This window comes from Rhipicephalus sanguineus, chromosome 9, assembly GCF_013339695.2.
Source record: "Rhipicephalus sanguineus isolate Rsan-2018 chromosome 9, BIME_Rsan_1.4, whole genome shotgun sequence".
Taxonomy (NCBI): Eukaryota; Metazoa; Arthropoda; class Arachnida; order Ixodida; family Ixodidae; genus Rhipicephalus; species Rhipicephalus sanguineus.
The window spans coordinates 153,218,572-153,238,377 of NC_051184.2; the positions used below are offsets into that span (position 1 = coordinate 153,218,572).

Genomic DNA, 19,806 nt, shown 5'->3' on the forward strand with positions numbered 1-19,806 from the left:
ATGGAATTCATCTAGGTGTACCACGGGCAGTCAAACAGTGAGTGCCGCAGCTGACTGCAGATGGGTTATGCCATGGTGCTAAATGAAAGATGACTTGCTTTCAAAGTGAGGCGATAAGTCGTTGTGTCATAAATAGAACTCTTTATTGCATGTTCTTCTTGGAAAGGGCACGCCTACACACTACGTACACACGTTTAGTATTTGTTCTGGAATCTTGCTCTTTGCTACAGCACTGGAAAACTGCTTCACACGGGGGCCATGACACCACGTGCCAGTTCTTGCGACTCTGCTTTGCACCTTGATTGTGGGAGCGCCGTCCCACAATGACAGCATAATAACCTACGAGCAGACGCAAAATCTTCGGCGATGCCTGTGAATCTAATCATTGTCACGAAACTGATGTGTTTTCTCGAAGTGATGCAGCCTGCAACTATATACTGGACGAGAAATAGATGAACGCCGATCGCAACAGTGTCACCACTATCCTCATTAAGCACCTTCTCAATACTCAATATACACTAAAGTTTCTAGCTGGCGTGGGGCGTTCATTATATGGGTACATGGCTATGCAGAAGATGTACAGTTGCGTCGTTGTAAAGCATTCTTTTTTCACATCTTTATTGCATTGAACATCTCGCGGTGGGGCTGGTGGCAATAAATGTGAAGCGCTGGTAGAGATCGAGAAGAGAAAAAGGCTGAATTCATTATTGTAAAAGAGCCTTGAGCGGCATGTGCAACGTAGAATAATGTTAAAAACTAAAACGCGATGAATCCAGCCTCTATGAGCTACAATTTCTCCAGGCTTTGGTCACCACAATCGTGACGTCCCTTTGTCTCTCTCTCTCGGCGTAGCGCTTCATTTAATTAGTTATTTAAAAAAATGCATTCATTTCAGGTTCTGTGGCCGAAGCTTCTTGGTCTTTGGCCTCTTGTAGGTTTTCCGCTCCACCGTTTCCTCGTACATCGAGGGCGAGAAGTCGGGCTGCAAGCAAAGGGTAAAAAAGAAGAAGAAAAAAAGCGTTTAAGGTGCGAATCATTGACACTTGCCTGCTCAGAATGTTATGCACGTAAGAAAAGTCTGTTTAAATATCATTGGGAGAAGAAGAACCAACGCTGGAGCTAGTTCTTTGACGAGACCACTTCTATTGCTGCCATTGTAAAGGCGAAAGTTGTCAGTATGTTTCCTTTAGAGGCATTCCATTACGGCATTCCCTATCTAGGACGCACTGCTCCGCAACGAACACAATCGGCATAGAGCATGACAGCGGAGCTATAGCTTTCCGCTAATATATGGTACCAGAAAGTTATCTAACGGCGAGCATGGCCATATTGCAAACGTAGATGTTGAAGCATTATGACAGAGAATATGCAATATGGAATTCGAACAGGTGTTCGTGGCTTAGCGCTCAAGCACCATATAAAGGAGTACAATCACAGTAGGTTTTCCCCTACAAAGCTATTACTTACGCATTGACTTGTTTGATTCAGATCAATACATCACGAGTAATCTTTGCTTTGAAAAAAAGCTCTTCATTGTTTCCTGACATATTGTTGGTGACTGCACGTTTCTTTTTGTTTTTTGTTTTCGGAAAGGACCGGATGTTTACGCTCCGTCTGTTAACATTTAACTCTAATTTCATTGCTCCGATAATTTCAGCTAGACAGAAGTTCCGGAGAAGTCGGAGGCTTCTAGCGAAGCGAAATCCTCGAAGGAGTAATGTGTAGCCATTGTTTAGAAAAGGTGACCTGTTTTCGTCAGGGCCAAACACAAATTTCCTTGGCTCCAGTGACACTGCGTGCTCGGTTGGAGATTGTTATTACAGTCGAGCTCGAATATATTAAACTCGCAGAAAAAATGAAAATTAGTTCGATACAAAGCTTTTAAAGAATTTGCCGCAATTTCGATGCGAATTTCAGTGCGCAGGTCGGCTTCGCGGCACCGCTTTACAATAATGCAAGGAAGGCAGATTCACGGCAATACCAGGTCTTTTTTTTTTTTTAGTTTTATTTTCCTCCGGTTTGTAGTTGAGGGTGCTGGTCTTATACGCGAGAACACACGGCATTGATGTAAAGCGCGCCTCAGCATACGCAGCCGTGCGTGGCTGCCGGGCGAGCAAAGCCTCTAATCTGCCTTTGCCATAATGTGGGCCTTATTTTTCGATATTATTGCGATAGCAATTATATGGACAGTCTCGACGGGTTTGTGCCGTCGCCGTCGTGCCCTTCCGGTATGAAGTCCAAATTGATAGATCCCCCCGCGCATTGTACGTTTTCTACTCAGCGTGCTTCTTGGGACGTGATACTTCTGTACGTTCGACTGCGTTTATTGTCGCCAGCCTTGCGGAGAAGGTTCTCCCGTTTTACGGTTGCCATTGCGTTAACACAGGGAGCAGAGAAGCGAGCGGCCACAAAACACGACGGGCGCGACGAGGAGCCATCAAGCACGCGATGGCAAGCGGTAGTTTCTACGAGATCCGTGCTGTGTCGTCCTAATCACACCGCTAACTCTCCCAAATGCATGCGGGAAAGTCCCCTGCCTTGACGAAAAGCCAACCTCTTGTGAAGGAAAGCCAACTTCTTGGGGTGCTTTGCACTGCCCGATGTTGGATATACCAAGTGTTCCGACGATTTTCGTTTGATGTAGCCGTAAATGTTTGATGTAGCCGTAAAAGCGCTGTCGTGCTCGAAAATAGTTCAATGCTAAATGATAATTCAATTTACTCGTGTTTGATATAGTCGGGCTTGACTTGTAGGTTCAATCCAAAGCCTCAAAAGCCTGCCCCTGCTTTCTTCGTGAATGAAAGTGTTAATGCGGCTTGTTTGTTGCGCTCTTATGAATATTCAAATGGAAAGGTGAAAATTTCTGGTATGATTAAAAACAGAATATTTTCTCATGCTCCGTGAGGCATAAAGTAAATTCTATGCTACAAAGGTACGCACCGACCGCACGGGTCCCAGTGTGGGCGACACGCAGCGGGAGCAGAGCGACTGGCCGACGCCATCGTCGAGGCTGACGCATTCGCAGATCTGGCAGTCGGGCGCACTGGACACGGCCACGCGGCGGGACATCACATCCAGGAACTTCTTGTTGATGTTGCGCTTGTCGAACATCTTCATGGAGCTGAACAGCGTGCCATTGCTCTCCAGGGCGAGCGGCACGCAGAAGTCCTTGGGCAGCCGGATCTGGGAGTGCAGCTCGGCGTCACCCTGCATGTCCTTGACGTCCTTGACCGTAAAAGCGAGCCGGTGGTCGACGCCGAAGATTCGCTTGCTCTTAGATGGCTTCGAGGCAGTGCGCACATTGAAGTCGTCGTCGTCTAGGATGTGCAGGTGGACTCCGCGGTCGATCAGCATGCGGTAGATGTCGGCGTACAAGGACTGCGAGAAGAAGCGGCACGTTCTAATGGTGGACATCATAGAACTGACACAACGGGCACTGAGTCACACTGCGGCACTCGTTGACACTATCTCGCGTGCAGACTGCGCATGGTATACTTGGGTACTGTCTGCTATTGCGAGCTGGAATAGGAACACAAAGGACACAGGGATGCAAACGCAGTGCTGTGAGCGTTTAGTGTCTTCTTGCGTCCCGGGTTTCCTGATATAATTTTTAGAACAACTCACTACACCAAACCAACAAGTTTACATTGAAACTAACGTAACCATGCAAGAAAAGTTAAAAAATAGAAATTCGTACGAGGATCAACATGATTTGATAGCAGGAAGCCGAGCAGCTGTACCGTCGCGAGAGCCGCAACAGAGACATCTAAACAACTGAACGTTTGCGGCTTGACATCAACACAGACTAGGCGAGGTGTGTCCTAGGAGAAGAGTATAACGCTTTTTTGGTGTTTGATAAACTAGGTAGATGAAACATCTAACGACGAGGCTGTAGGTATCCTGCGTATGAATGAATAATTGTAAATAACATAGCTTACAAAACATACGCCAACTGTAGGAAGACTGATCGTAAAAAATCCCATAATTAGAACGGGCGAAATTTCCTATGCCCACAGCTGCCTTCGTGTAACGGCAGCAGCATCAAACTCAGTATGTAAAATGCCGACGCCCGCAGACCAGTGGCGGATCCAGAGGGGGGGCGGTAGGGGCGATCGCCCCCCCCCCCCCAAAGCCTGTGTCACCCCCCCCCCGCCTGCAATGCCTGTCTGTCTCCTCATCCATACCCTACCAATCCCCCCCCCCCGGTCAGATGAAGGAACCGCCCCCCCCCCCCCCAAAGTTGGCCCCTGGATCCGCCCCTGCCGCAGACCTAAGTCCACGTGCGTTGGCAGTAGAACAGAATTGGAATGCGGATAGAAACAGTTTACCCGCGAATTCCGATTGTGGTCTACCACCGACGCACGTTCTACTCTTAAGTTGAAGAGTTACACTGGACTTGGTCAGCGATGGCGACCCCGGCCAGTTCGTAAAGACTGAAGAAAGGCGTGCAGCTGACCCCCCCCCCCCCCCCGCCAGAGGAGCAAGGACAACAAGCAAGCGGGCTTGCTTGTTGTCCTTGGCACACTTTTCATGGATTTACAGAGATTACGAAGTACATGTATGCCCAATCCCGTCAAGCAAACTAAAAGAACAGGCCGTGTGAGTCAAAGACCGCCTCGAAAAGGAAAAACACCCTGGCGTTGTCTACAAATTTCCGCGCCAGGACTTCAAAGCGTGCTACTATATAGGCGAGACGGAGAGCAATTGAAACAAGGCTGCAACACGGCCACAACATAACCGAAGGACACACAATTTCCAACGCCCTGGCAGACAGAGCATCAAGAAAAAACTGGACGCAGTATTGACTGGCAATCGGCTTCCGTCATAGAAAAAGAGAAAACAAAAATGTAATCCCGCCTGCTGCTTGAATCATTTTACGTGCAATCTACTTCTAATACACGGGGTCCCCTTCTTGAGCTGTACGCAAGCGCATTACGTTTTTCGGGGCTTGTATGTCCGCCATGTATGTCCTTCATTGTGAACAAGGCACTCAGATTGGGCGCCGAAACGTCACGAAATTCTGTTTTGCGTTTATTCACTTGGCGAGTCTGCCTTTCTCTTGTTTCTGCGGGCCAAATATTGTTTTCAGAAATTTTAAGAAAGTTGGATAAAAGAAATGTGATCAGTGAACTTTCTTCCCTATAAAAACCCACTCACGCTGTCATCGTCCGGCTTGCAGGTGGTGCACTTGACCAGGATCATGGTCTGCGCCGAGGCCATCCTGACCGGCAGCTGGCCAGCATAAGCGACGGCGGCGAGTGGATCACTCTCACCGTCGCCGATCGTCAGGCTTCCGAAAGCAGACACCAGGGCGCGAATGCTGCTGAATATCTGGCCGTCGGCCGTCACGACGTGCGGTTTCGAGTAGAAGCCGTCGCCGCCGAATCCCACCACGGCGTACCGAGTGTCGACGAAGCCACGCGCTGCGTACCGCTCCTCGATGGCCTGGGCCAGGCGTATCAGGTTGGGAATCACATTCTTGTTGCACATCTTGCGCTCCACCACGAATACGACGTCGGCAGTGGAAGCAGGCGAATCCTGGTCCGTCACTGTCGCGATGTCGCCAGCCAGCATCTCCGCACCGTCGGGCTTCGCGCAACGCACTGCAGTTATCAGACGATGCAGCAGCGTAAGTTGAAACTGTGGTCGTTATCTTTATTTAAACGCGCCTTAAATATAGAATTTCAAAAGAGAGCGCCATAAGAACTCAGCCTGGGCAACAGAGCTATAGTTGGTTGTGAATCGCATTATGCTACATCTCCAATACACAAGGCAGTACACGGAGTCCTGTATTCCGTCCGCGTGTTTGTTCGCTGGAATATGTAGCACCATAGTCTATAGGAACACACGAAACAGAATTCAAAGAAGCACAGGAGAAAAAAAGAAAGTAAAATAGTAGAACGACACTTCATCACAGAGAACTCGCGTCTCTGAAAAAACAAATTACGTGGATGTAACAAAAAGTAGTGCGCGCTACGACATCAGTTAAAACAGTGTTTGAAAGTGCGAATTCTAATACTACAGAAAGTTGGAAACATTAAAGGGGACCCATAGCGCGTTTTCAAGTAATTATCGAATGACTTAAATTTGTTCAGAATCCCTTGCTGCATGAACTTTCGAATCCGTCAAGTATAAGCTGAGCTGCAGGGATTCGCCCCAGGCTCCGATCCATTTTAGATGAGCCACACACTGGCACGTGGCGTCTATGGTGGGCGCGGTACCAACACAGCACGATGTCGTGCCTGGCTGAGCTCCACTAGAACCTGGGACGTACCGGCATTATGCCTCGTATGCTTTCTTCAATTTCAATATTTGTTGACTTGGGTATGTTAACCTAAATGAGTAAGCATAACGATTCTGCTGTTACATCGCCATGAACGTGCATCCTCAGTGATTTTTGCATACTGTAATGCGCACTGAACTGCTGTTGAGTCAAAATCTTCTGAACGAATATCGGCGAAAGGGCTTACCACATGTCCGGGGCATGTCCAGGGAAATTCCGAACTCGCGGCATTCTTCCCTGTAGGCGGCGGCGCTGACGCAGACCTTATTCTCCATGTCGCTGTAGGCGGCAGAGCTCATGTCGTGCAGGCACATGTTCATGTATGGCTTCGGGTCGACCATTTTGAAGCAGCTGCGGAGTGGGGACTCTTCTTTCTCGAAGTACTTGGAGCAGAGTGCCGTCGCTGTTGGGTGGGTAACCGCTGGCTGAGCGAGGTTCCTCTGGTTCCGACAGCGTCCCTGGCCTACTTCCCATTCGCGGGCGAACGCCGTGGTGTCGTCAACAATCTTCCTGTCGGGCGTCATGAGGTCCAGCTTGTCCTCGTAGTCGTATGTTCCCAGAAGACCGCCAGTTTTGCCGAAGTAGTCTCCGGTGACCTCCGTCACGCACTGGTCGTACGCCAAGTTGCAGCTGATCTTCAGGCCGTTGTCGTTTTCGACGGCGATCACGTGACCCGCGCGATAGATGGTGGTGCCTCCCACCTGGACTGGCAGCTCGATCTTACTGCCTGCCTTGGTGACCTTGTAGTCGGTGCTGATGTCGAAACGGCTGCCGTCGGCGATCACGGTGATGGACTTCTTAGTGACGCGCTGTCCGTCGCGAGCGTAGTTGATAACCACCGCAAAGTTGTCATTGAGGAAGTCCTTGGCAAGCAGGTAACTGCACTCGCCAGCAAACTCGAAGTGGAAGCCGTCAAAGGTGCGGTAATGCTGAGATCCAGCCACCAAGGCGCGGGCTACAAGCAAAAACAACAGGGCAATCAGTGTGGAAGCAACAAAGAAGACCTGTTTAGTAAGTGTTAAGCACTACTAGGGTTAAGGCTTGGGCAAGTTGGTTCATTGTGCAAAGAAGGAAGAAGAGCGCTGAATTTGAGACAAACACGAAGGAAGACTTACAACTGCTGTAAGTCAGCGCCTGTCGTCGTCTGCCTTCCTTCGTGTTTGTCTAAAATTCAGCGCTGTTTTCCCTTCTTAAGCATTAGTTTCGGTTATACCGTAATGTGGGTTTGGTATAGTCGGCTCATTGCCGGTCTAGTGCAGCATCAAATTCCAAGCAAATTTCATGAAGATGCAGTCACATCAGACACATTAAGGAGATATGTTTTTTTTCTAAAAAGACCAGATTCATAAACAGAAATTGGGCTGAATATCAGGGGAACGTAAAGCAGGCCCAAGCACCTTTTATTTTAAAAAACCCTTGTAATCAAAATGGGTCCATTTGTCATTGTAACAACGGACCCGAAGAAACAGTTTCGAGTAAAAAATGAGCCACATTCTGCGCCTGGTTAATCAAACTGAGCCAGGTCCATTAAACTATTGCTGCGTCCACACCTCGTGATCAAAAAACCAACATGACCTATCCAATTTATAGTTGCTTTTCTATCGTGCTCTCGCTTCACAAGAGTTTCTTCTTAAGCGAGATGATATTTTTCGAAGGACACGATAGAAAGACTATGACGCAAATTTTCCTAATCTTCTGTGTTTCTTAGTCATTCTTTTCGAGTTCAGCGCTACGGTGCCTTTCTTTGCTCCACGACGGCATATTTGAACACCACGGAAATGAACATATTGTGTAAGTGAAATAGCACAACACCGCACAATCCTTACTCGTCGCTCGCCCACCACAAAACAACATCGCTTTAGTCTGGACTCCAGCACATCAAGGACTCCGAGGAAACGAAATGGCTCATGCAGCTGCTCGAGGATTCACAGACCGAGTGGCGGCAAATGTGCGCCAACCTCTAGGGCCCAATAACTCCTCACAAAATAAAGACACGCTGATCACATTTCACGAAGTTTTCACACATTACAGATACCAACGCTTAACATATCCACCTCTTTCTCTGCCTAGCACGCGCCAGAGAGAAATATTGTGGCTGCAACTACAAACTCGCACATTTCTTACACCGCGAACTATGCACTTATATTTCTCTGCCACATACCCGTCACCCAAGTGTCGCTTCTGCCCTGTCCAGATAGCAGATCTCTCGCATATCATGTGGCAGTGTCCCATCAAATCTCCCGCCCGTACTCTCAAACCATTAATTAGTAGTGAGGAGCTGTGGGAGACTGCCCTGCGCAGCTACGATCCCACCCTCGAGGACCGAGTCCTGAGGTGGGCTGAGGAGGTAGCGGAGGCCTACCACGACTTGTAGTCTGACGTTATGCCACACGAAGTGGTGACGGACGCTTACTGCGACTGGATCACAGGCCTCCCTCTCTCCCCTCCGGCTCCTCCCTTTTCTTAAAAAGGGAAATAAAGTTTCTTCACTCACACATTTAAACAGGGACGGAGTTAGGAAGACGACACTACGACTGTGATCTCCGTGATTCTCTATTGGGTGCCAGTATTTTCCTAGAAACTATCTCAAACGGCGTGGCATAAAACCAGCTAAGAAGAAGGGGAAAAGCTGAAGGATGTTACAGCAGAGTTGTTATGGTCAAGGTTTGCCGTGTGTTGTAGATAGAAAATTATCGTCATCATGAACCGGCCGGCACGCGCTCTCTTCGCCCTCTTCTGCTTCGCTCCCAGAACACGTGCGCCGATATCTCCGGCGTGGGGTACAATAACTTCGATGGGCGGGAGGAGTGCAGAAAGAGAGAGAAAGATGTAGAAAGAAAGAGGAAAAACTCTTGGCGAAAAGATTTCTTGACGAGGCGGGATTCGAACCCGCGTACCCACGATCCGAAAACGAGCATCGTAACACTCGGCTATCCAGGCACGCTAGCAGAGCAAAACATAGTCTTGCATAGTTTAGTATAGCAAGGAGGTGGGAAAGGAAAGTGAGGGTGAGAAGGAGAGATGTGAGGGTGAGGAGTGAAAGGAGGAGGGGAAGTGTAAATCATAGCGTAGAAAGAGAGAGAGAAGTACAGCGAAAGGGAAAAGTAGAAAGAGACATAAAGACAGACAGGGAATCAAAGAAAGAGAGAGAACGATATAGAGAGGAAGAGAAAGAAAGAAAGTGGGGCGAGAAATTGAGAGAGAGAGAGAGAAAGAAAGAGAGAGAGAGAGACAAATAAGACATAGAAAGAGAGAGAAGACAGAAAAAGAAGGGAACAAAGAAGGCCAACCAGCTTCGCATTTCCTTCAGGCTTGGCACTACTAGTGCCAAGCTGCCTTAAATTTTTTTTCTCAGTTTCGCTTAAGGGGGACTTGGCTCTTTTAGAAAATAAAACGCTTCAGTTGTCGCGTAACTACGTCAACTGATATTCTGAGCTTTAGAAGGGGGTGAACAGAGGGTATCGGTACGTTACATAGCACACTACAATGTTCCGCATCGTTGGCCTACTACCCAACGCAGTGCGCACTCACCTTTGAAAGGTGGCACCCACGCCTGTGGGTCGGCGGCCTGGCTGTACTGGTAGTAGGCGTCCCAGAATGAGTTGGTTCCCATGTCGTAGAGGCGGTCCTTGGCAGCCACCAGGCGGTCGAACTCGGGGTAGCTAGTGACGTCGAAGGCCTGAGTCAGGCTCTCCTTCTGAGCAGGCAGCCGTATCTCGGCGAGAATGAGGCCGCGCTTCGGTGCGAACTCGTATCGCAGCCCCGAACGCAGGTTCGAGTACTCGCGAATGGCGTCCGTGAAGCCTTCGACGATGCTGTCCTGGATTTGCTTGGCCCCCATGTCAATCACAGCGGCCGCCATGTCATGCAGGCACAGGCGGTCACTTACTTCACGGATCTGCGACGAATTTCCGTGTGGAAAGAGCTTAGAACAAATTCTTAGCCGATATTGCTGTTGCACAACAATTCAAAGATCAAGGACACTGAAACTGTGGTCGCTACTAACACGGTTCTGTTTTACTTCTGCCTACAATGCATCAAAAACCATTATATGTATCATGTGCAGTTCTGTAGTCGTACTGGAAGGTCTTTCATTTCACCCTAACCTTTTACACGAACCGTTCACAGCAGCGCTAACTAAAAAAAAAGAAAACAAAACAACTAGCTTTACGAAGTCCGCAAATCACACACGCAAAGCATACATTATCACAAAAAAATGAACAAACAAGAAAAAAACAATGTCCTCACTATTCCTGTGCACATCACCACCGCTCAATAAACCGCATCTCGTTATTCTCAAGGAACACCGAAAGAGCACTTACGCATTTTTCGGGGCCATGTTTGGAAATATGATACACGTCAATCAATTCTCATTCCTTCTGCGTATTCGCCTTTCCCGCGGCAAAAACGTTGCTAAAAATTGGACTACAGCCGCTCTGCTTACATTGCAGCGGAAGGGTACCGCCCATCGCAGCGCAGACGGGCAATAGCGCGGAGGTCGAGGTTTTATGGTGACGATGATAAAACTGGTCCTGTGCTTGCTGCGGCCACGTGATCCCCCACAAACACCAATTCTTGCCTTCCCATGATGCGCTTGCCTTTCCTAGGAATCCAGTCTCTTAATGCCAGCAGTGGCGTTGCCGATGTCCATTTCTTCTTCATTGCAATTAATAGGGCATTAAAACGCGCTTGTTTCTTTATCCACACTGCTCTCTTGTCCCCCAACGTTACGCCGATCATTTTCCCTTCCATGGCTCGCTGCGTCGTCCTCAATTTAAGTTGAACCCTTTTCGTAAGCCTACAGGTTTCTCTCTCCTAAGTAAGTACCGGTAAGATGCAGCTGTTATATACTTTTCTCTTGAGGGATACTGATAATAATCTCCTCATACCTGCCCATGCAACCCAATCCACCCAATTATTCTTTTACCTAATTTAGTATCATGGTTCGGATCTGCGCTCACTACTTCGCTCAATTAAGCGTGTTCCGTCACTACTTTTAGCACCCCGCTACCTATCGCAAGTCACTGCTCTCTTCCGAGACCGTAGAACATTACCTTAGCTTTCTTTATATTAATTTTTAGACTCACCGTTCCGCTTTGGCTGTGCAATGTACTAATCGTGCCTTGCATTTCTTCTCCTGAGTTACTTAGCAACGGAGTGTGAGCAGCGAATCACAGGTGGCTTACTGATTTACTTTTACATTATGAATTTCCTCGACTCCTATAACTTCTCACACGTGCACCCTCAACACGGGTTTCCTAGGGATCGCCCTTGCAAAACCCAGCCTTCCGTCTCTGTTCATCACCTTAATCCCGACCTTGACGTTAACGTGAAAGCCAATTTCATATTCCTCGACTTCGCGAGAGCGTTTGATAAAGTACTCAACAAAGGCTTAATATTAAAATTATATTTGTTCAACTTGCAGTTGGATGTACTAATCTTGATAAGATATTTCTTGACTCAACGTTGACAATGTGTTTACAAATAATAAATTGTCTAGCTTTAGTTATCGAAGACTCAAACAACGTTACATATTAACACACTTTTATTTTTGAATTATTACGAGTCCTTGATTTTTTTTTTGATAATTGAAAAATGCGAAGAGCTGCAATGCATTGTGTTCGCTTCGTTTAGCTGCCACACGCAGCCTGTATGATGACACTTATATAGTCAATAACCCGCGTTTTCTTACGAACACAAAGTGCAATAAGTAAACCGAGCAAGACCATTTGACGCCATGCAAATAATTAAAATTAAACATCTACATCATCGCCATATAAGTTGAACAATGGCAGCGTGCGTATTCGCTGGTAATTTTTCTAGGATACATATGCCGAGAGCTCACCTTCCGGATGGCATTGTTGGTGACTTCGCTGACGTACTGGACGTGCGGGTGGTAGACAACGTTTTCGTACACGTCGCCCACAGCGTTGCTCACGGTGTCGTAGGCGTAACGGTAGCCCCTGGTCACAGATTCGACTTCAAACGCGTTCAGCGTGGCCATTGTGCGCTCAATGTAGCGCCACATTCCTTCCACAAAGGCGTTCTTCATTATTCGCTGAGCGAAGGGGTTTGTGTACACTGAAATAGAGCAGCGACGATCACATAAGCCATCATAATAAATATTCGTACGTCCTGGATGCAATCAGCAACTTTTTGCAGGTCCCACTCTGGAAAGACGCTGAGCGGTACACAAACATTTGCACATAGACAACGAGAATAAGCGCGAACAACAATATACTGGCCTGTTGTTGGCGCTGTTTCTCGCTTTTATATAGACATCAGGACCGTAGCCGGGGGGGGGGGGGGGGGGGGAGGGTAGGTGTTCTTACCAAAAATAAATAATGAAAATAGGTGTTTTCCTCAACTAGTCGAGGATTTCAGCAAGTGGTCCCCCCCCTCCCCCCGAAAAAAATTCCTGGCTTCGGGCCTGATAGACATGTACCAACCGGCTCAAATACGCACTCTAGTAAACTATTGCAGATACATGCGATTCTGCCCAAATCATGCCTCCAACTATACAATACTATTCACACAATAGTAATCAAATAAAGAGCGAATATGTAGGAGGGTGTCCTACTCCCACTTATCGGATGACGTCTGTTTTTCGATTGGCACATGTATACCTTCACACCCTAGCTTTTTCAAATGCTTTACTACACCAGGTCACCACTATTATACCGTCCGCTATGTACACCGGCACCAACCTCTATTCACCCGACCCAACAACAAGCAGGTTGTTGGATCGGGTTGATAGGCGCCAATGCACTGGTCACGTACGACAGCGTTGGAGCACCGACGCAGCGCTCGCTGCTGGCTCTTCTGTGATTGCTATCAGACAACGACAATGCCGCCGTACGAGAACCTTCACAGCTGCCGCGCGAGAAATATTTCAGAACCGCTGTTAGCCCACTTCGGGGCCCTGCTTTCCGGAGCCGATATGGAGTGGTCTGAGAAGGTAGAGGAGGCCTAAATTACGCAGTTCCTATCTCCACCTTTCTGCCCTTGCTTCATTTACTTCAAAGAGGGATAAGCTTCTCATTCATTCATTAACAACACCGCTGTGAAATATGACGGCCACGTCAGCATAGCACTTACAAGAGATGGCTTCCATGACCTTGTCCATGAGCTCACGGGCACCGGCCGTTGAGGGGCCGTAGCGCTCGCAGAAGTTGACCACGTACTCGGCAGCGGCGTTCGTCAGCTGCTCCAGCTTGTGCACGAGGTATTCAGTGGCGTCGGAAAGGGCGAGGGCGGCGCGGTTCATGAACACGATCAGCAGGCGCTCAGCGAAGATGAGCGTCCGGCGGCTCGACTCGGCGAAGCGCTCCATGACGTCGGCGATCTTCTCGCACGCGCACGTGATCCAGGTGGAAGCGTAGCGCATCACGTAGTCGCCCACGGCAACGGAAAGGCGATTGGCATCGGCGATCATTTGCCTGTGAGGAAGAAGTAGCGGGAGACTATTGCCCTGCGGCCATGTCCAAGCGAAAAGGGTGAAGGGAAACAATCACTGTAGCAAGTGATCAATAAAAGTAGTGCGGTATATACGAATCTTGCCGTGTAGGTCTGGATCACGGGACGGGCAGAGGCAGCCGCCAAGGAGCAGGGGCTCCTGGCCGACTAACCGTCGTCGCCTCCCACAATCGAGGAAACCATTGGTTTTCATTAAAAAGGTTTTGTCCTCTCTCTCTTGTGTTCAGACAACAAAAACGATCGTTAGGAGAAATGTGCGTGCATTCAAGAGTACTCGTACTGACGATGACTGCACTAACGACGCGATTTAAAATGAACGCAATTTCGCCTAACAGACAGTCTGTGAGCCAGCTAGCAGGCATATGGTGGCGTCACGATCAGCGTAATGCCAGAGAGACCGCTGAATACTTTGAATGTTTCATTCACCACTGCGACACAAGAACAGCCCGAATTTCACGTTGTGAAGAGTGGCCAACATGAACGACTTCTTTGCTTCTTTTCCTTGTTTTGTCCCAGCGCACATTTTATACGCCACACTGTGTGGAACATTTACTACATTTACATAACTTTACGGCGATGGGATCCTGCGCGTCCTATGCAAGTTACGTTTTGCCACAACTGAGCAGTGGTGTGAGCGCAAAACTTTTGTTCCGTTTTCCGCCACACCACACCAGTATGGAGCACCAACAATCCCAAGCCACAACCGTCCGAACTTTCGCACAGTGTCCCTGTAGTGGTGATAAACATAAAAGTATGCGTACCCGGCCGCAGAAACGGCTCCAGAGCAGGTGTTCACAAAGGTCTTCAAGTAGAACTGGTCCAAGTGGTAGAGCTCTTTGAGCGTCTCAACGGCTCTCCTGACCTCGAACTGCAGAGCGTGCCAGTCTCTAGTGATGTCCTGCAGAAGCGGTGCCACCTCGGCGCTGAGGGACTGGCTCATGATAAGGCGCTTGGCACGCAGCTCCTGCTGCGTTTCCGCGCTGAAGCTCTGCCAGATGTCGTACAGCTGATTGCGCATGCTGCCGTACTGGTCCAAGGCGTAGTTCTGCGCATAGTGCGGGTGAAGAGTCATGGCACTGCTATGAATGGCCCTCCTCTACATTTACGGCATGAAGAAAAGGTGGCACAGACGAACAGGAAGACAAGCTTGTGGCGCTGTTATATCATGTTACCGGCCCAGCACGGATAACAGAAAAGCACACACGCTGACTCTCCACTGAACATTAATTGCATCCGACATAAACGCAAAGATGTATTCGCAAGAGCCAGGGAAACCGATTTGATAATTAAAAAGAGAGAACACAAAAGGCAGCCGAATCTGTTTACTGCTTACGTCTGTTCTTGAGCAATTTATTCTTCCTATCGCGTAAAGAGATATACGGCTGACCGATACACTTGGTACTGTTTCTGGTCACGTGATAGCGGTATAGAATAATTCATTTTGCCAAGGTGTGGTTGTGTCTGTCTAATATAACCGTGCCTACCTTGTCTAATATAAACATTGACTCCCACTGACGCTTTATGCGATTGACTGCTTGGTTTAAAAATCGGTTAAAACACGTTGCCGGGCTAGTTTAGAATCCATGATAGAGGGAATGAGCGCGACTTGACGAGGACGTAGAAAGGAAAGAGACACAGCACGTCGATCATCATTTTGTGCTGGTCATTATTTCCGAATTTTCTAGGCTGCTCTTGTATTGCTACATTACCACGCCTTCCAGTCTGTCCGATGCCACACGACAGGGTCGACCACATTTGTTGCACAAGGAATGAACGCACTTCTTTGTTTGATGACACACATAGGTTTCTCTTAAGAATGTTCAGGTGAAAGTCGCCGCCTGTGCTCTTCTGTCGTACACGTTGTAACTTGCGCTGTACAAGTCAAATCAAGCAGGACCAACTGGCCCGGCTGAAGCAACTGGCCTGGCTGAAGCCCGGCTGCGACTGGGCCTAGTTGGAACATATTCATCTTGAAATATTTGCGGAGGCACACGGGGAACAGAAGAGACAAAAGACACGGGCGCACACACATTGCGCCCGTGTGTGTGTCTCTTCTGTGTCCCCGTGTGCCTGCGCAAATATTTCAATATGGCCCGGCTGTCACTTCTGTTATCGGTGACTGAATAGTTCCAACTCCCGTAATGGCACTTTATTCTTCAACATGACTAAGGTGCATTAAAAAACAGACATGTAAATAAAATAAAAAATAAATAGGCCGATTATTATAATAAGTAAATAATATTAATAGAAGCACTGCAAAGAAAAGTGGTGCTATTCGCAAGTATAGCGATATAACTTTGGAAGATGCAAAAACTAAGCCGACAGCTAAGTATGGCTGACTCAGCTGCACCTATATTTGCAAATAAGGAAACGACATCTGCCTTCTTACAGAGGTTTCCTCTAGTGCAGTGCTAACACGAAAAAAGAGAGGGTAAGCTAAAGGTATCCAGCAGCGCTGTTTGTCATGCTCACGTCGCACATAGGGCCTTCATCTACCAGTTTAACTAAGCCCTGCGAACTAAGCCCTGCGAACTGGCTCAGGCCTAAGGCTTAGTTTCCAATGCAAAGAACGTTAGGAAGTGTAGCGGACACCTTTGATTCGCCCTATTCTGTGTGTTTAAAGGAGTCTCACAGCCTAAGACTAGGCATCGTCTATATACAAAACGAGGCAGACAACAAACAAGCACCCACCGAAGCCTCTCTGGCGAGTTCAGGCCTCCAGCTGATCTCGGAGGACAAGAAACGCTTCTCTTTGAGGCCCAACTTGATGAGAATGTCCGACACGCTGCGTCCGAGTGTTGTATGCGACAGCCTAATCTCGCGTTTGTCCATCGACGCCGTAGCAGACATCTTGGCCGTCGATGCATCTGTAGAACACGACATCAAATCAGAACTTCGTAAACTTATCCACGCTGAGAGCTTTGTGTTATGGTTCTCTTCTATTGCATCGTTTTAAAAAGCACGGTAATGTCAGAACCTACGAAACATGGCAAACAGAGATAAAGGGGAGCGTGTTAACGAGATGTCATGTTTGTTAGCGGGGGTGGAGAAATAGCGGTCGGAAAGAATGGCGGAGAGAACATTTGGAAATGCAGTTGCTATCAAGCCTTGCCACCATTGTTCCAGCCGCTAGTTAGACATTTCTTTGTTAGTGGGCGCTTTCCCCGCTGTTTCCTTCGCCGTATTCTGTGTGTTTAAAGGAGTCGCTTAATAGTGACAGTAAGTCGGGCTCTCAGTGGTGCTGCGCGTAAACTGTAATCTCACCAGATGCCATGAACACGAGCTCCATGTTGCTGTGCCTCTTGTTAACACGCACGTGTGTCTTGGTTGGAGGAAGCTCGTTCAGCTGGTGCTGCAGGGTCATTCCGAATTCCTGGCCTCGGTCGTACATTTCACCCTTGAGCTGGTTGCGGTCCTGTCCGCTTCGGAGCTGCAAAAGAGCAAGCTCTCTGTAAAAACTAACGAATAGCCACCAAGGAATGGCCACGAGAATAAATGTTTATTGTATAAGTATTACACGTTCTCTTGGGTAGTTGAGAGGCAACGAACGAAAAAGAGTACTGTGAAGAGAGGGATACTTGACATTCCATTTTCAAACTTGTTTTAGCGCTGTAACAAGTGTAGGCGGGGGCGTAGGCAAAAATTTCTTTCGCGGGGGTGGGGGGGAGGGGGGTTCGCACCTCCTTGATCTGATCTGGGGGCCGGGCAGGCAGATGCCGTCGAGCGTCATCTTAGGCTCTGTGCCACGGCGAAAAAAAAAAACGGGGGAGGGGGAGGGGGGGGGGCATTGTGGCCACTCCCTCGCGACGCCACTGGCACCAGGTGGTGAAAGAGAAGGGGGAGAGGGAAAAGAACTATCTAAAATAGAGCGTGCACCTCATGCGGTCTTTCCCGCCATGGATTACACTCCGACAGGAGGTGTGCTCTCGCTCGCTGGTGCCGCTCAGCCTACGCCCGCCCCGCAAAACACCCGCCGCAGAACGACTCCAACACTAGCGCTCGCTCGCTCGTGAATGTCAGCGCCGGCCCAGAGCTCATAATCCCTCTGTGCGCGGTGTCGAAGCAGAAGTGGTATGCCAGCGAGGAGCTGCGAAACCCCGAGCTTCGGAAAAAGAAAGCGGAGACTCGACGCCAGGCCCCGCAGCCAGGAATTTTTTTCGGGAGGTGTGGGGGGGGGGGGGGGCACTTGCTGAAAACCTTGACATTTTAAGAAAAACACCTATTTTTATTATTTATTTTTGCTAAAACACCTACGTCACCAGAATTTCGCGGGGGGCCCGGGCCCCTAGACCCCCCCCCCTTTCCTGGCTACGGGCCTGCTCGACGCCAGTGCAGGAAGGCCAAGCTCCACTGTTTCTTCAGATTAGACAAGCGTGAAACTGGCTCTAGTCTCTCCTTTTTTTCTTTTTTGCTTCCACCTTTCAACCTCCTTTCACAGTGCTGTTGCGGGCAGGAACGAGCCGGAAGTTAGCGCGAAGTGCGCATAACAGAAACGGTGAGCGATAAGACCTTTGCAGTAATACGGCTGTCGCGCGCAATGCAGAACGGGAAAGCTCTGTACTGCAAAAGCTTACCGCTATACCCTAGTATATTAATAATAATATCTGGGGTTTAACGTCCCAAAACCACGATATGATTATGAGGGACGCCTTAGTGGAGGGCCCCGGAAATTTCGACCACCTGGGGTTCTTTAACGTGAACCTAAATCTTAGTACATAGGCTTCAAACATTATCGCCTCAATCCAAAATGCAGCCGCCGCCGCCGGGATTCGATCCCACGACCTTCGGGTCAGCAGTCGAGCGCCATAACCACTGGACCACCGTGGCGGGGCGCTATTCCCTAGCATAGTATATAGTACTTTGAATTATTTGCATGTTTTCCAAACACACGAGACGGAGCCGCACGGCTGTTCGCTCTGGGTACATTATCTCTCTAGCTTAACATAGAGTAAGAAATAATGAACGATGATACAACACAGAAATGCTTAGAAAAAACTTGCAAAACAGAGAAATGCAATCCCGACTGAAGGGGGCATCAGCTTTGCTCAGTTTCGACGGCTTTCACGGAGTGGAGCTGGCTAGATTCCATTCATCGCTGCCTTCCGTCGTGCTCAACAAGAAGATCCCGCGGATCATGTGAAGATGGCTGCTTATGCTACCGTGACGAGCGGCTATGCATGCATAGTTAGAACTAATGAACAATACCAGTGTGCCTGATTACAAACACCGTAATGATTTTTGTGCTGAAACCTCAGCACCACCATTCAATTCGATATCAGTCAATTGGCATTTTTTACATCCTGATATTGGTCAAATATTTAAATATAATTTTTTTTTGTCGTTCCAAGATTACTCTTGCTGCCACGTAAAACGTAACAGCTTGGATAGAACTACCTTTACTTAGGGTAACAAATTTCTTGTTTTTTTCTCAGATTCGATTTAGTAGATTTGCCTCATTTAGCAACAACAACAAAAAAAGACTTTCATATAATTCGTGCCCTACATCATGGCCATTCTAACGAAAAATGTTCTTTGTTCGAGGAGGCATTGTAACAAATACACACGGGCCTTTTACTTTTAGAAGATATTCGGACTCGTTTTCACGCCGTGGTAGCGTGGCATCTGACGTGGAAGGTAATTAATTTCCGCGGAAAACAATTTCACACGTGCACGCTTGGCGCCACTTACAAGTACGTCGATGGCTTGGCGAAGCTTGAATATCGATGCCTTCAGCTCCTGGACTCTCATCTGGCGGTTGCGGTTCATGTAATTGATGGTGACCTGCGCCGATGCCTCGTCTCGGCCATTCTTCAGCTCAGCCGCGGTGCTGATGTCCATCAGGGACACGGGCTGGCGAGCGATAAGCTCGGCGCTCAGGTGAGATCGGCCGTGCTTCCTGATGCGGCCCTCGAGCATCACGTTGTGCCGTGCATCGGGCGAGTACTCGAGCTCGGTCTTTCCGTGCACTTCTTCGCCGCTCAGGGAACCTTCGAGGCGCATCGTGATGTCCTGCGTTCACAGCACGAGACCAGTGGGCGCTCCTTTAG

At 48.6% G+C, this 19,806-nt stretch overlaps 1 protein-coding gene across 1 annotated transcript in view; it reads right to left on the reverse strand.

Moving 5' to 3' along the window:
- Positions 1 to 601: 601 nt before the first annotated feature.
- The window catches only part of LOC119404030 (uncharacterized), a 71,301-nt gene continuing 52,096 nt past the window's right edge, over positions 602 to 19,806 (reverse strand). The window contains exons 22-32 of the mRNA XM_037670655.2: positions 19,448 to 19,768; positions 17,024 to 17,189; positions 16,451 to 16,626; positions 14,521 to 14,804; positions 13,382 to 13,722; positions 12,129 to 12,364; positions 9,815 to 10,181; positions 6,471 to 7,238; positions 5,158 to 5,603; positions 2,941 to 3,378; positions 602 to 982 (exon numbers count right to left, since the gene is read on the reverse strand). Of these exons, the coding sequence (XP_037526583.1) occupies positions 887 to 982; positions 2,941 to 3,378; positions 5,158 to 5,603; positions 6,471 to 7,238; positions 9,815 to 10,181; positions 12,129 to 12,364; positions 13,382 to 13,722; positions 14,521 to 14,804; positions 16,451 to 16,626; positions 17,024 to 17,189; positions 19,448 to 19,768 (3,639 nt within the window). The 3' untranslated portion in view covers positions 602 to 886. The remainder of the gene's footprint in view (positions 983 to 2,940; positions 3,379 to 5,157; positions 5,604 to 6,470; positions 7,239 to 9,814; positions 10,182 to 12,128; positions 12,365 to 13,381; positions 13,723 to 14,520; positions 14,805 to 16,450; positions 16,627 to 17,023; positions 17,190 to 19,447; positions 19,769 to 19,806) is intronic.